The sequence below is a fragment of the Pyrgilauda ruficollis genome, unplaced genomic scaffold (assembly GCF_017590135.1).
Source record: "Pyrgilauda ruficollis isolate IOZ18807 unplaced genomic scaffold, ASM1759013v1 scaffold21, whole genome shotgun sequence".
NCBI lineage: Eukaryota > Metazoa > Chordata > Aves > Passeriformes > Passeridae > Pyrgilauda > Pyrgilauda ruficollis.
Genome location: NW_024520318.1, coordinates 9,511,136 through 9,523,136, shown reverse-complemented (window position 1 = coordinate 9,523,136; position 12,001 = coordinate 9,511,136). Strand labels below are relative to the sequence as shown.

The 12,001-nt window shown below is 58.1% G+C and overlaps 2 protein-coding genes across 4 annotated transcripts in view; both read right to left on the bottom strand.

Annotated features, from left to right (window-relative positions):
- Nucleotides 1-5,566: 5,566 nt before the first annotated feature.
- Nucleotides 5,567-9,541, bottom strand: LOC121353619 (flocculation protein FLO11-like). 3 transcript variants are annotated; one of them, XM_041467577.1, is made up of 5 exons: nucleotides 9,335-9,541; nucleotides 7,427-7,810; nucleotides 7,108-7,227; nucleotides 6,733-6,818; nucleotides 5,567-6,517 (listed from the first exon to the last, which is right to left on the bottom strand). In XM_041467577.1, the coding sequence occupies exons 1-5, from the start codon at nucleotides 9,363-9,365 to the stop codon at nucleotides 6,443-6,445; spliced, it is 696 nt and encodes a 231-aa protein (XP_041323511.1). In that variant the 5' UTR covers nucleotides 9,366-9,541; the 3' UTR covers nucleotides 5,567-6,442. The 3 variants fall into 3 exon arrangements, with proteins under 3 accessions (XP_041323511.1, XP_041323509.1, XP_041323512.1); XM_041467575.1 differs by having other exon boundaries at nucleotides 8,959-9,533; XM_041467578.1 differs by lacking the exon at nucleotides 7,108-7,227 and having other exon boundaries at nucleotides 8,959-9,538.
- Nucleotides 9,542-11,080: 1,539 nt separating this feature from the next.
- RUBCN (rubicon autophagy regulator) overlaps nucleotides 11,081-12,001 on the bottom strand; it is a 31,603-nt gene continuing 30,682 nt past the window's right edge. The window contains exon 23 of the transcript XR_005955135.1: nucleotides 11,081-11,099. The gene's annotated coding sequence lies outside the window, so the exon portion shown is untranslated. The remainder of the gene's footprint in view (nucleotides 11,100-12,001) is intronic.

Here is a 12,001-nt window from a genome sequence, read left to right as displayed (position 1 = left end):
GGGGAAAGCTGTCCCCACTGTAAAGGACTCATCGGTGGCGACAGGGACAGCAGTAACAGCCCCAAGCCCTGCAGAGAAGCACAAAGTGGAGTGTTATGGTGGGAGCTGGAGCTGGCACCAGCTGGCACCTGGCAGGCCTGCCAGGCTCAGACACCTCTCCGTGACAATCACAAAGATCCCACCATTTCTTAAACCCCTTCTGTCTCATCTCACAGCCTTACAAGGCCCTGATTTAAAAGCCAAGGAGTGCAGTCTGGGCTGCCTTGTGTACAGCACTGCACAGCACCTCTTGCATCCTCAGCATCAGCAGCTGGCAGTGAGGCTGGACACAACTCAGGTCAGAGGGAGACACTGGTGCAAGCACAGAGGAAAAGCACCTGGACCCAGTCCGGTCATGCTGGGATGGTACTGAGATGCCTGGCCACTGGGCAGAGCTGGAGCCCAGTGAGTCTAATTGATAGCCCTGGGGGTGTCTGTGGAGCTCTGCCACCTCAGGGCAACCCTCAGCCCCCTTTCCATCGCTGCAGGGACAGCTCCCAGCACAGTCGCTTCTGCAGAGCCTGCGGGGGTTCCGTGTTTTTTCACCTTTTGGGTGTCTGAGGGACATTTAAATAACTTTACACAAAGCCCTTTGTCAGACAGGAAAGCCAAGGCTTAGGGAAGACTTCCCTGACTGCAGATGGATTCTGATCTGCTGCACTTAAAGCAGGTTCAATAAAACTCTCCTGGGCTGGGCGCCTGCCTGCTCCTGCCCCAGCCCTCTTGCCTCCAGCTGAGTGAAGGCACCAGGGGTTCCCCACCCATGGAGGAAATATTTGCAAGCTCCCAGGACCAAGCCCTTCTTAGAGCTCTCTCCTCCTGCTGCCCAAATCCTAACCCACATCCAGGAGCTCTGCTGAAAGGAGGAGATGCCTGCCCATATCCCAAACATGTCTCCCAGAACCTCCTGGCACCCATGGGTGACATTGCACACGGTCTTATTTTTAGGACAGGAACACAGGCTCTGGGGTGACCAAGCTGCCACCATTGGCTCCGTGAGGAGCCGGGTGGATCTGCTGACGCTTGGCTTTAAGGAGCTTCAATTAGGGGAGAAGAAGGGCACCCCGATGGCAAGATCCAGCAGGGCTTTGCCACAGCCTGACAGCCCCAGCCTGTTCCCAATCCCGGTGCTCCAGTTCATCAGGTTCCCCCTGACAGACAACCAGATCTCCCTGCAGCAGAGGTGCCTCCAACCTCACCGCCAGCTCAGCTCGTTAGCTCCCAGATAGCTTGTGCAGGGTCATTAATGAATATTAGCTCCCGTGGCAGACCAGTCCTCGAGGGGTCCATCCTCTGCTAGACCCACATTCCCTTTCCTGCCAGGCTGCTTCAGTGTCATCTTCTCTGGCTGGAAAAGGCTCTTTGTACCAGCCCCTCAGCCAAAGGAGCTCAGCAGCTTCCATCCCCATCTCAGGGAAAACAAAGTACATCAGTCAAGTCACCCCAGTTTAGTTTGGCCCACTTGCCCCAGTAAATCACTGTTTTATCTTAATTCTTCAATTTGGAGCAGGAAACACCATCTACCCCACACACCCATTCATGGGAAGTTTGTGTAAGAGCAGCATGGAGCACCAGCATTTGCTCTTCCCTGGGATGTGGGAGGGATGGGAACATCCCTGGGTCCTGCTCTGCCAGCTGGCTTCCCTTGGTTTCTTTGCTGGAGGGGTACAGAGCTGCCTGCAGGCTTCCAGGCTGGGCTCTCACCTCTCCCACGGCTCCACGCCTGCAAGCAGCCCCTCAGGGTGATGCCTGCCCTGTAAAATGCTTTTCCAGATCTTTGGCTGCAATGCCTTGCAAGGACTGGTCGTAAGAGGAGTTTCCAGTGCAGCCAAGAGTGAAAAGCATCTCACAGTGTACCTGCTGCACCCTGCCAGGGCTCGGGTAGCACATGGGCCAGCAGAAAAATATAGGACATACCGTGCAGAATCCATGCGCAGCATCCCAGCAAGGTGGAGAGCGTCCATCCCCTGGTCCCCATGCCTCAGGCCTCCACACAGGCAGAGCACTAGGAAGCTCAAAGGGAGGAGAGAGCAGCAAGGAGCAGCTCCCTCCGTCCCTCCCTGCCTGCCTCTCCTGCAGAGCTGGAGTCCCACAGGTGCTCCTGCTCCTGCTCCCTCCTATTTATAGGGATGGCAGAAGGAGGCAGGTTGCCGACGTCCTCTCCCGCCCCCGGTCCCTTCCCTCCAACTGTCCCTGTCACCCTTCCCTTCCAGCTGAGCCCTCCCCTTCCCAAGGGCTGGGTGCCCTGTCCAGCTGGAGCATGGGCTGGGTGTACCCAAAGCCCACCTTGCAGGGACCCACATCTCCCCAGGTTCTCTCCTGGGCTCAGCCTGGTGCAGCTCCCTGGGCTGCAGCACCAAAAGGTGAAGCTGAGCCCAGAGCTGTGTGTGGCACTGCCAACAGTGGCATGGCAGTCACCCCACTGATCCCACACAACCTGTTCCCCATGGCAGTCACCCCACAGACCCCACTCCACATGCAGAGTATGGGGCCACAGAGCAGTGTGTGGTGGTGACAGAGCTGGTGTCACCATGCCTGTGAGGACACTAAAATCACCAGCTGAGCTGTGTCTCAGCCCAGAGCAAGGCAGAACACAGGTCTCCACTTGGGTCCCCCAGAGCAGAGGCAGGTTATAAAGCAGGGAGAAGCATGGCTGGGTGAGGCCCTGGCGTGTCAGCTGAGCTCCACAGTGCTCAGCTGTAAGGAGGAGCACTGGGGATCCCTCTTCAGAGCCCCAGCACCCCTGGGCTGCTGTGGGGTTGGAAACCTGCACCTCAGTCTGGGCACAGCAGTGCTGGGGTGCTGGGAGGGGGTAAATGGTCCAGGGAAGCTTCTCTGCAAGGTTGGACCAGCATCCCCAGAGGATGGAGCAGGAAAAGGAACAGACCCAGACCCCCTTCCCTGCTGCTGGGATCCCCCAAGTCACTTCCCCTATGTCTCACCCCCCTCCTCCTCCTGGAGCAGCAATTCCTACACACCCCCTTGAAAACTGCTGCCAGCTCCCCTGTGAACAGCATTATGCAAACTCCCACCACTACATGGTTTTGTAGTCAATTAAACACTTCTTAACCAGAAATGCCCCCAGGCAACTCCTGCAAAGTGTTATGAGGGGTGTTAGGCAGTACACGGTGTCCCGCTGGAGCCGGGCAGGCAGCACGTCAAGTGACACCCCGAGCCAGCAGCGGGCCCTGCGGATGGGGAAACGCCGGGGGAGGCCAAGTCACGGCTGAGAAACCCCGTCCTGTAAAACCCACGCAGCACCCCCGGCCGGGGAACCGGCACAGACCGTAAACCGGGGGAGCACCGCTCACCTGGAACTAAACACCCGCCCACCAAAACGTGTAAAGCTGGGGGGACAGTGCGCTGGGGGTCTTGCAACCAGCACTGCAGATCATGGGGTGGCTGACCCATCAGCGACCACCTGAGCAATGACCACACCAGGGCTGATGGAGGATTTGAGAGATGCAAACCTGCCGTGGGAGAGTGGTTCCTGCCCGTGCTGACGATGCTGTATCACTTTGGAAAGCAACCCTAACAGGGAATACGTGCTGACGCTGGGGAGTGTTGCTCCAGATGGTGTTTGAGGTGCAAAATGTGGTGGGAACCACAGGGATTGTTGCAAACATGCTGCTCAGCATAGAGGAAAACAACTCGGCTGAAGCAAGGGGCTGGCCCCAGCCTGCCTGCAAGCTCCTGTCTGTGCTCCACAGAGGCCAGCACTGTCTGGAGACATTTGTGCCTGAAACTGCTGCCCGTGCTGTGCCCCAGAAATGCCCATCTCCCATCAGAGTCACGGGGCTGACAAACAAAACTCATGCCTCTGCTCAGGCATTGGCACACCCTCCCAAGAAAGCCCTGAGCCACCAAGGGATGTCCCATCTTGAGGACAGTACCCTGCTACCACTCTGGGAAGGGGCTTCTTATTGATCTTTTGCTGTGTCTGAAACCAGGTCCTGGAAAAGCACTGGTTCCTGTAAAAGTCATTAATCTGCTATTACCAAAGACCAAAGCATCATGTGGGCACTGGAGCCCTTCAGGAGCCCGTAGCCAGGGGGCAATTCCATGAATCCCAGCAGCCAGGGGCTCTGCACCGTCCAGCATGGCAGAGCATGGCCCAGCACAGTGCCTTATCAGCTTTCCTGGAATTAATGGGCTGGTTGTTCCAGTCCTGTGGAGAACACAGCATCTCCTACTGGCTCCCCTCCAGCCTCCTGGCAAGGGCACTGGGAGAGGGCTCAGGGGTGGCAATGGGGGAAACCAGGTTATCCATCAACCCCACAGGTTCTGGATGACTTGGCATGCTGGGTGTGTTGCAACACACTCCTGCCAAGAGCGGGAGCTGGGCTATAGCCATCAGAAGGGGTGAAGGGAATGGGGACACTGGAAGGGACACCTGAGTCACAAGGCTCTTGAGAGACGCCCCATGATGCTGCCAGGTCCTCCGGAGGTGACAGTCACATTGGGCACAAGATTTCTTCCTTTGGATAATGCTGAAAGATTGGAGTGTATTACAGCAAAGAGGCTGAGAACTCTGTTGTGGACTGGGAAAGCAGCAGGACTTGGATGCAGCCTCCCAAGCCCCTCTGGGCAGCGGTCAGTGGCAGGCCAGCAGCCATGGGGTGAAGGTGGCACCACAAGGACAGCAGGCACAGAGAGTATGGGCAGTGCTGGGGGCTTGTCAGAGCTCTGTGCCAGCACTGCCTGGGCAGGGACACTGCTCCAAGGGAGCCACATCCTCCCTCTGTGCCCCTCTTCTCCCTCCCAGGCCAGTGGCAGAGGGGACCAGAGCATCTCCTCCCCCAGGGCCCCCCAGCCCTGATAGCGGTGCAAGGCGGCTGTGCCAGCAGGGAACAGTGAGTACCCTGGTCACCTTTTCATCCCAGCACTTCAGGACCTTTTCCTCCCTTTGTGACGCAGTTTGGCTCCATTACCCCGGCCTTGGCACCTGGCCATGTCCTGGGGTCTGAAGTTATGGATTCAACAGCCGGAGAAAACAGCCCAGTGGGACGCGACGTGGGAGGACTCTTGGCCCAGCTCCAAGGCGTAGGCAGACCACAAGGATTTCTTTCCCAGCACCCCACCAGGCAGCCAGCACAGGGACTCCTTCCAACAGGCTTTGCCCTGCTCCCCAGCTCCTTGCCCAGCTGCCAAGGGATCTCTCTCAGTCTCAACGGGTCCAACAAGCCCACAAAAGCCAGGCAGCATCCTAAAGAGCAAAGGGGCCACCCTGGAATGCAAGGGGAGCATCCTGACAAGCTGCCTGGGCACAGCCTCCCGCCCCAGCCCAGCCTCTCCCAGGCCCTGTGAACTGGCAGGCAGCTGGGTGATCCCACGGTGTCTCTCCCCATCCTGTCCAGCTGCTGGCTCTTTCCCAGCTAGCTGACAGTCCAGGCAGCCTGAGAGAAGTCCCCAGGTTAGGAATCCCACAGCCCCACACGCCCCCTCCCAGCCCTCCCTGTGCCGGGGCAGCGAGGGCTGCCAATGAGAAGCAGGGATCAGCCAAAAACAACCCCTGACACGCAACAAGGCCATTTTGCTAATTATTTCAGTTTTCAATCTCCAGGCGAGGTGGCTTGCTAAGGCTAATAATTGCTTCAGTTGGATTTTATCTGGCTAATTAATCAGTTAATAAATTACTTTGCTGCAGGGGGACAGATGTTGCAGCCGTCTCCTTAGTTGGGGACTGGAAAAAACAGGGAAGGAGCACAGCCCACGGGATTTCCACAGCCCCACAGTGCTGCCCCTGCAGCTGTGGGGCGTTATGGGGCAGAGAGCTCCAAAGCACAGACCACCAGTGTGCCGGGGTGCCTTGGGAATGTCTGCAGCAGCCCCTGGTGGGAGGGGACAGCACTGAGCCTGTCTCTCCACGCAAAGCTCTGGGGACTCAAGTTTTCCTCACCAGTACCTCCAACAGATGGCAAAGCTGGAAACTGGGAAAGACAACTTGGAAAATAAAGAAGTCATCATTTCAACAGAGAAAACATGGAATTTCTATTTACTGCCCGGCATGGGTGCTCTCCTCTGTCAGCAATACCACAGGTGAGCCTTGGGCACAGCAGTACTGGGGGCTTCAGTCTCCTTCTTCTCATTCTCCTGTCCCCAGGGTGGCTTTGATGGATGAGCCAGCTCAGTCCCAGATGAAAAGACCAGTCCCGTGGGGTCCCCTTCTCCCTGCTCCCCAGCAGAGCTGGAGGGGGAACCAGGTCTGGAGCAGGGTGGTGGGAGGGCTCAGGCTCTTCAGACAGGCTGTGGAATGGTCAGGAGGGGACTGGGGGTACAAAGTGAAGGACAGGAAGCCCCAGGTTCAAGAGGAGCTGTATGGGATTCCCCAGGGGTCTGCAGCACCATGGAGTGAGGAGCTGGGAGCAGTCCAGGCGGGAGCAGGCCAGGTGAGGAGCAGCAGTCAAGTCCTCCTCTTCCCTCGCCATGCCAGTGACAGGCCAGCACATGGGAATGCTGTCTGCAGGTCCTCACGGAGCTGGGGGGAAAGAACAGCCATCAAACTGTGCCAGAGATCTTCCTACCCTCTGTTCCCACAGAAAGGGCCTGATCCTGGACTATGGCAGCCAGAGGAGGGTCTCCCCTCCATCTGAAAGGGCTCTGGATGACATTCAATGCAAGATGCAGCCATTCCCCTCCCCAGCTGAGTGAACCACAGCTGGCAGATGCAGAATCTCCTCCTGCACACCTCACCTTGGCCAACACCAGCTCCTGCACCGTGGTGTTCCCCAGGTCCAGAGGGGTGCTTAGCTGCAGCGACAGAAAGAGGTGAGACGCACCTGGGGATTAAAAACAGGACTCAGGTTATTGCCCTTGAACCCTGGGCTGTGCCAGAGGACCTGGGGGTGTCTCCCCAGGGTTGCTGGCACAGACATGGAACGTCCTCCCGGGTTAATTGGTCATGGACACACTACACTGCCAGAAGAAGCCTCTCACTGCACAGCAAACCCCAAAGCATCAGCACCTCCACACTGAGAGCACAGCAAGAGGAGTGGGGCTCCAGGACCCCCTGCACTGGCCCCAAGCACCGATGCTGGGGGTGGTGATGGCCACGGGCACTGCACTTACTGGTGTTGGAAGAGCCAGAGGGGCAGACTGGCGGCAGCGTTGGCAGGTCTGTAGGCGTGCTGAGGGTAGTAGCCTCTGAGGTCTGGGCTGAGCTGGTGGCAGGGGAGGAGGACTCAGTGCCTGGGCAAAGCAATGTTAGGTTAGTGCTGTCTGCAGGAGTACAGGAGGCTCCTGCAGCTGGGGACAGGCCTAGGTGAAGCCACATGTGTGAAGCCACCCAAGTACATGAAATTCCTGTGGGGATTTGTCACCATGACTACGTCCCTGCCTTCAGAAACCCACCCAGCTGCACTGGGGGTCCCAGATACTGTCAGGGTACCTGGAGTCGACTCCCCAGTTGAGGGGAAGATGTCAGGAGTGGTCCTGGCTGGGTGGCTTGAAGAGGGAGCGCTCATGGGGTCTGATGTGCTGATTACAGGGCTGGCTGTGGTGTCTGCCAGGGTTGCCAAGGTCTCTTCTGTAGATTCAGCTGAATCTTCTGTAGTTGTGGTGGGAGGAAGCACAGTGGGAGGTGATGTCTTGCCAGTCTCTATGGATGTGCTGGACTCCTCTGGGGTGGAGGCCTCTGTTTCAGGGCTGGAGGAAAGGAGGGTGGCTGTGGTGGTGGAGTCAGCGGTAGGCAGCAGTGTTGAGCTCTCCACGGGTGTTGAGGAGGTATGGTGAGCTGGGGACACAGTTGCTGTCACCCCCATGGCAGTGGTCTCTGCAAAGAGTTGGAACAATGAGATGCACAAGGGTTGGTGGTGAAGGGCTGAGCCCATGGCTGTGCTTGGCATGGTGCAGCATCACCACCACAGTGAGCTCCCCAAGGGACTCAGAGCTGCACCAGCCATGGAGCACTGGGAGGGGGAGTTCACTGTCTGCATGGATCACACACACAGATGTCTTCAGTGGGTATCAGCCAGGCAGACCACATAAATCCCCAGCCTGGCAAAGCAGGAACAAGCCATGGCCATTGCTGGTTTCAGGGCAGAAACTCCTCTCGGTGCCAGTCCTAAGACCCATTCCACCATCTTCACCCATCCCTGGAGGAAGTCAGACAAACCCGTCTAACAGGAAGAGCCAAGCAGGAACCGGTGACCGTGAGACAGTCTGGAAGTGCAGCAGCAGCAGTTTAAACAAACCCTCTGTGCTGCAGACAGTCAGGAACTGATAGTGGTGGGTGTAAATAATGGCAGCGGGGGAAGCAGCCCCACAAAGGAACAAATCCCAGCTTGCAGCTCAGGATGAGCAGACGTGCTGTGACCCACAAAAGCTCTGGGAGGGAGGGGGTGGGACACAGGAGGGCTGTCCTCTCTTCCACTATGGACTGTACCAGAGCAGTGTGCTGTCCTCAGAAAAGCCCAGGGACCTGCAACCCTCTCCAAAGGACAGGTAGGACAGCCTGGCTACCTGGACCTTTGTCAAGGAGTGTCTGTGAGTTGGTGGCTTTGGGATACCAGACTGGATTCCCCAGTGATCCCAGCACAAACCCAGTGAGTCTGGGGCTCTGCCTGCATGAAAATGGGAAACCAAACCACAAGCTGCTATCTGCATTCAGCCAAGCCAGCAGAAACTTCCAAAACCCCAGGCAGCCATGCCTTCTCTGCACACAGCAGCTAGCTAAATAAAAATACAGAGAAGGGCAAAGGTCTGACCCTAGCCCTTGCCAGGTGAGCATCTGCACAGAAGGGTCTCATCCTCACAAAAGGAGAAGCAGCAAGCTCACCTCTGTTTCCCATTTAAGAAGCAGGACACAGCCCCGCAGCACTGCCCCCTGCACCCCACAGGTGCCACCCCTCCACCCTGGGGAATGACGCTCCCCGCTCACCACCCACCCTGCAGAGAGCACTGAGCCCACTCAGCCCTTACCCAGAGCCAGGTGCAGCACGGCGAGGCAGGTGAGGCTCAGCAGCAGCAGCAGCAGCAGGGGCCAGAGCAGGGGCAGGGCCAGCCCTCCTCTCTGCCCAGCCATGTCCAGGTGAGCAGGAGCTGACAAACCCCCACGGGCACCGCTCCCCACAGCCCCAGCACTGGGGTTTACAGGTCTCCTTCACCCAGCAGAGAAGGAGCATCCAGGTGGGTCCTTTTACCCTCCAGGTGCTGGCAGCAAGGCAGTGGGTTCCACCTGACACGGACACTCCCAGGGACTGGTGCAATGCCCAGCAAACATCAACTGCACAGCTGGACCCAGAACAGCCACAAAAAGCGGGCAGGACAGGCCACCAAGGCCACCACTACTACAGACCTGGCTCCTGTGGCCGTCCTGTGCCTGCCATGAGGAGGGTGACAACAGAAAAAAGCCCAGGAATGCTCCAGGCTGCCCGGAACCCGCACTTCGCCACAGGGGTGATGTTTGGTGGTGGCTCCCAGCACCAACGCCCTCAGGAGACAACAGCCAGCTCTGTCTGAGCGCGAGGAACCGGCCAGGAGAACAGGCAGCACTCAGGAAGGGCGTGCCCCGGGCTGAGGGTTTGTCCCCTGGGCTGTCTGTGCAGGCATCACTTCCCCGTGTCACAGCGTATCACGGCCCAAGTGCGCTGCTGACAGCTGGGGCTGCTTCCTTCTTCTCAGGGTCAGGGACAAGAGCACTCGGAGGTGCCAGCATTCCACAGGCCGGCAGGCGTGCTGGAGGATTGTCAGGGCATAGCCACCCTGCTGTGAGCAGCTGCACGGGGGCACTGCCAGGGCACAGGCACACTGAGGCCATCACCAGGGTGCTGGCACTCTGATGAGGTGCTCTCACAGCAGGCACGGGGCCAGGGTGAGGTACTCTGTGAGGATACACCAGCTCTGCTGGGGTACAGGGACACCAGGAACATGTGCATGGCCAGGGGTCTGGGGCAGGGTACAGTGTCCCTGTCCTGGCTGAGGTGCACAGGGTGGGCTGTCACCAGGGTATATCTGCAGTCCCAGGATAAAGGCTCCTCCAAACAGCCACCAGGATACAGCCACACTGACAGGACACAGGTGCCCAGTAAGCAGCACTGCCAGGGGACTGCAGGGGTACAGTCACACTCCTCGGGGTACAGGCTACATAGATTCTCCAGGGGGTGTGTGCATACAGGCTCAGTGCTGGGGGCACAGCCACATGGCAGTACTGTCACACAGGTCCCCAGCCTAGGACCCAGCCACTGGCCTGCAGAGCCTGGAGACGAGGTGGCCCCTGGGGGAGGAAGCCAAGTGCTTGGCTGAGCAAGATGGGAGATCCTGTGGGGATTTGCCACCCTGATCCTGCCCTCCGGGTGCCCTGTAGCTGCACTCACCTGCAGTGTCACTGGGGGTCTCTGGTTCTGTTGGGGTGGAAGTACCAGGGGTGGTCCCAGGGACCTCTGTGGTGGTAACAAGGGAGGTCGTGGTGTCTGATGGGGTCGTCAAGGGCCCATCTGAAGTGTCTGTCACTTCTGGGGTGGTGGAAGAAGAGGTGGTCCCTGAGGATGTGCTGCCAAGCAGTGTGGTCATGGCTGCCTCTTGATGGGTGCTGGTGCCAAGTGTGGTGCCCACCCCAGTGGAGGAGAGAAGAGTAGAGGTGGAGAGAGGCAGCATGGTCATTTCAGCTCCAACTGAGCTGACAGCCAGGGCTGTGCTGGTCCCCACAGACGTGAAAGTGGTAGTCTTGTCACAGCTGGATGTCATGGCCGTGGAGGCTGGAGTTGGCGTGCTGGTGGTGGTGAGCCCCAGGCCTCCTGGGGTGGTGCTGGATCCCAGCCCTGCTGGGGCACTGCTGGTGGTGATTTCCTGCCCTGCTGGGGCACTGCTGGTGGTGATTTCCTGCCCTGCTGGGGCACTGCTGGTGCTGGGTCCCAGCCCAGGTGACACAGGAGTGCTGTCAGCTGTGCTGCCCCTTGCCTGCGGTGTGGGGATGTTGGAGGCTGCCAGGCTGCTCTGCTGAGCTGTAGAAGCACTGGATGTGAAGGCATCCGTTGGCATCTCTGGGGTGGAGGTTGCAGGACGAGAGGAAGGGAAGGTGGCTGCAGTGCTTGAGCTGGTGTTGGGCAGTGGGGCCATGGTCTCTGTGGGTGCAAGGAGGTTGGGAGTCAGGGGTGCAAGGTTTGTCGTATCTTTGACAGTGGTCCCTACAAAGAGGTGGGAGACAGCACACAAGTGCTGGCAGTGAAAGGCTGTGCTGGGGATGGTGCAATATTACTACCACCATGAACTGCCCAAGTCTTGCATCAGCCATGGATCATCAGAAGTGGGGATTCCCTGTCCTGCATGGATCAAGCATGTGGATTCCCTGAATAGCAACGTGACAATCAGCCAGGCAGACCACATAAATCCCCAGCCTGGCAAAGCAGGAACAAGCCATGGCCATTGCTGGTTTCAGGGCAGAAACTCCTCTCGGTGCCAGTCCTAAGACCCATTCCACCATCTTCACCCATCCCTGGAGGAAGTCAGACAAACCCGTCTGACAGGAAGAGCCAAGCAGGAACCGGTGACCGTGAGACAGTCTGGAAGTGCAGCAGCAGCAGTTTAAACAAACCCTCTGTGCTGCAGACAGTCAGGAACTGATAGTGGTGGGTGTAAATAATGGCAGTGGGGAAATGCTTTGTGGAACTAGCCCCACAAAGGAACAAACCCCAGCTTGCAGCTCAGGGCATGTCCATGAGAGACCTGTTGCAGCCCACAAAAGCTCTGGGAGTGGGTTGAGGGGTGCAGCAGGAGGGGACCTACAGCCGTAGTTCAAGGTTCTCAGGAGGCACAAGCTGCAGGCTTATTCCCAGTGCTCCACGCAAGACTGCTCTTACTTTGCATCAAGTGCAAATGTTGGGATGGCATTTGAAGGTCTCCAGGCCTAGTACCTCCCAGTGAGGTTGCCATCTGGGCAGGACCATTTGGTGTTACTGGGCAGGTTGTAGCAAAGGCAACGAGCCCAGCAAGAGCCAAGGCTCAGCAAGGGGGTCTAGCTGAGCCT

Bases quoted from the DNA above. Each gene is read 5' to 3' on its own strand.
- LOC121353619 (XM_041467575.1), bottom strand. From the start codon at position 9,061: ATGGCTGGGCAGAGAGGAGGGCTGGCCCTGCCCCTGCTCTGGCCCCTG. The intron at 7,811-8,958 runs GTAAGGGCTGAG...AACTCTTTGCAG, and splicing joins CGTGCTGCACCTGGCTCTGG to AGACCACTGCCATGGGGGTG. The intron at 6,819-7,107 runs GTAAGTGCAGTG...TTTAATCCCCAG, and splicing joins CTCTGGCTCTTCCAACACCA to GTGCGTCTCACCTCTTTCTG.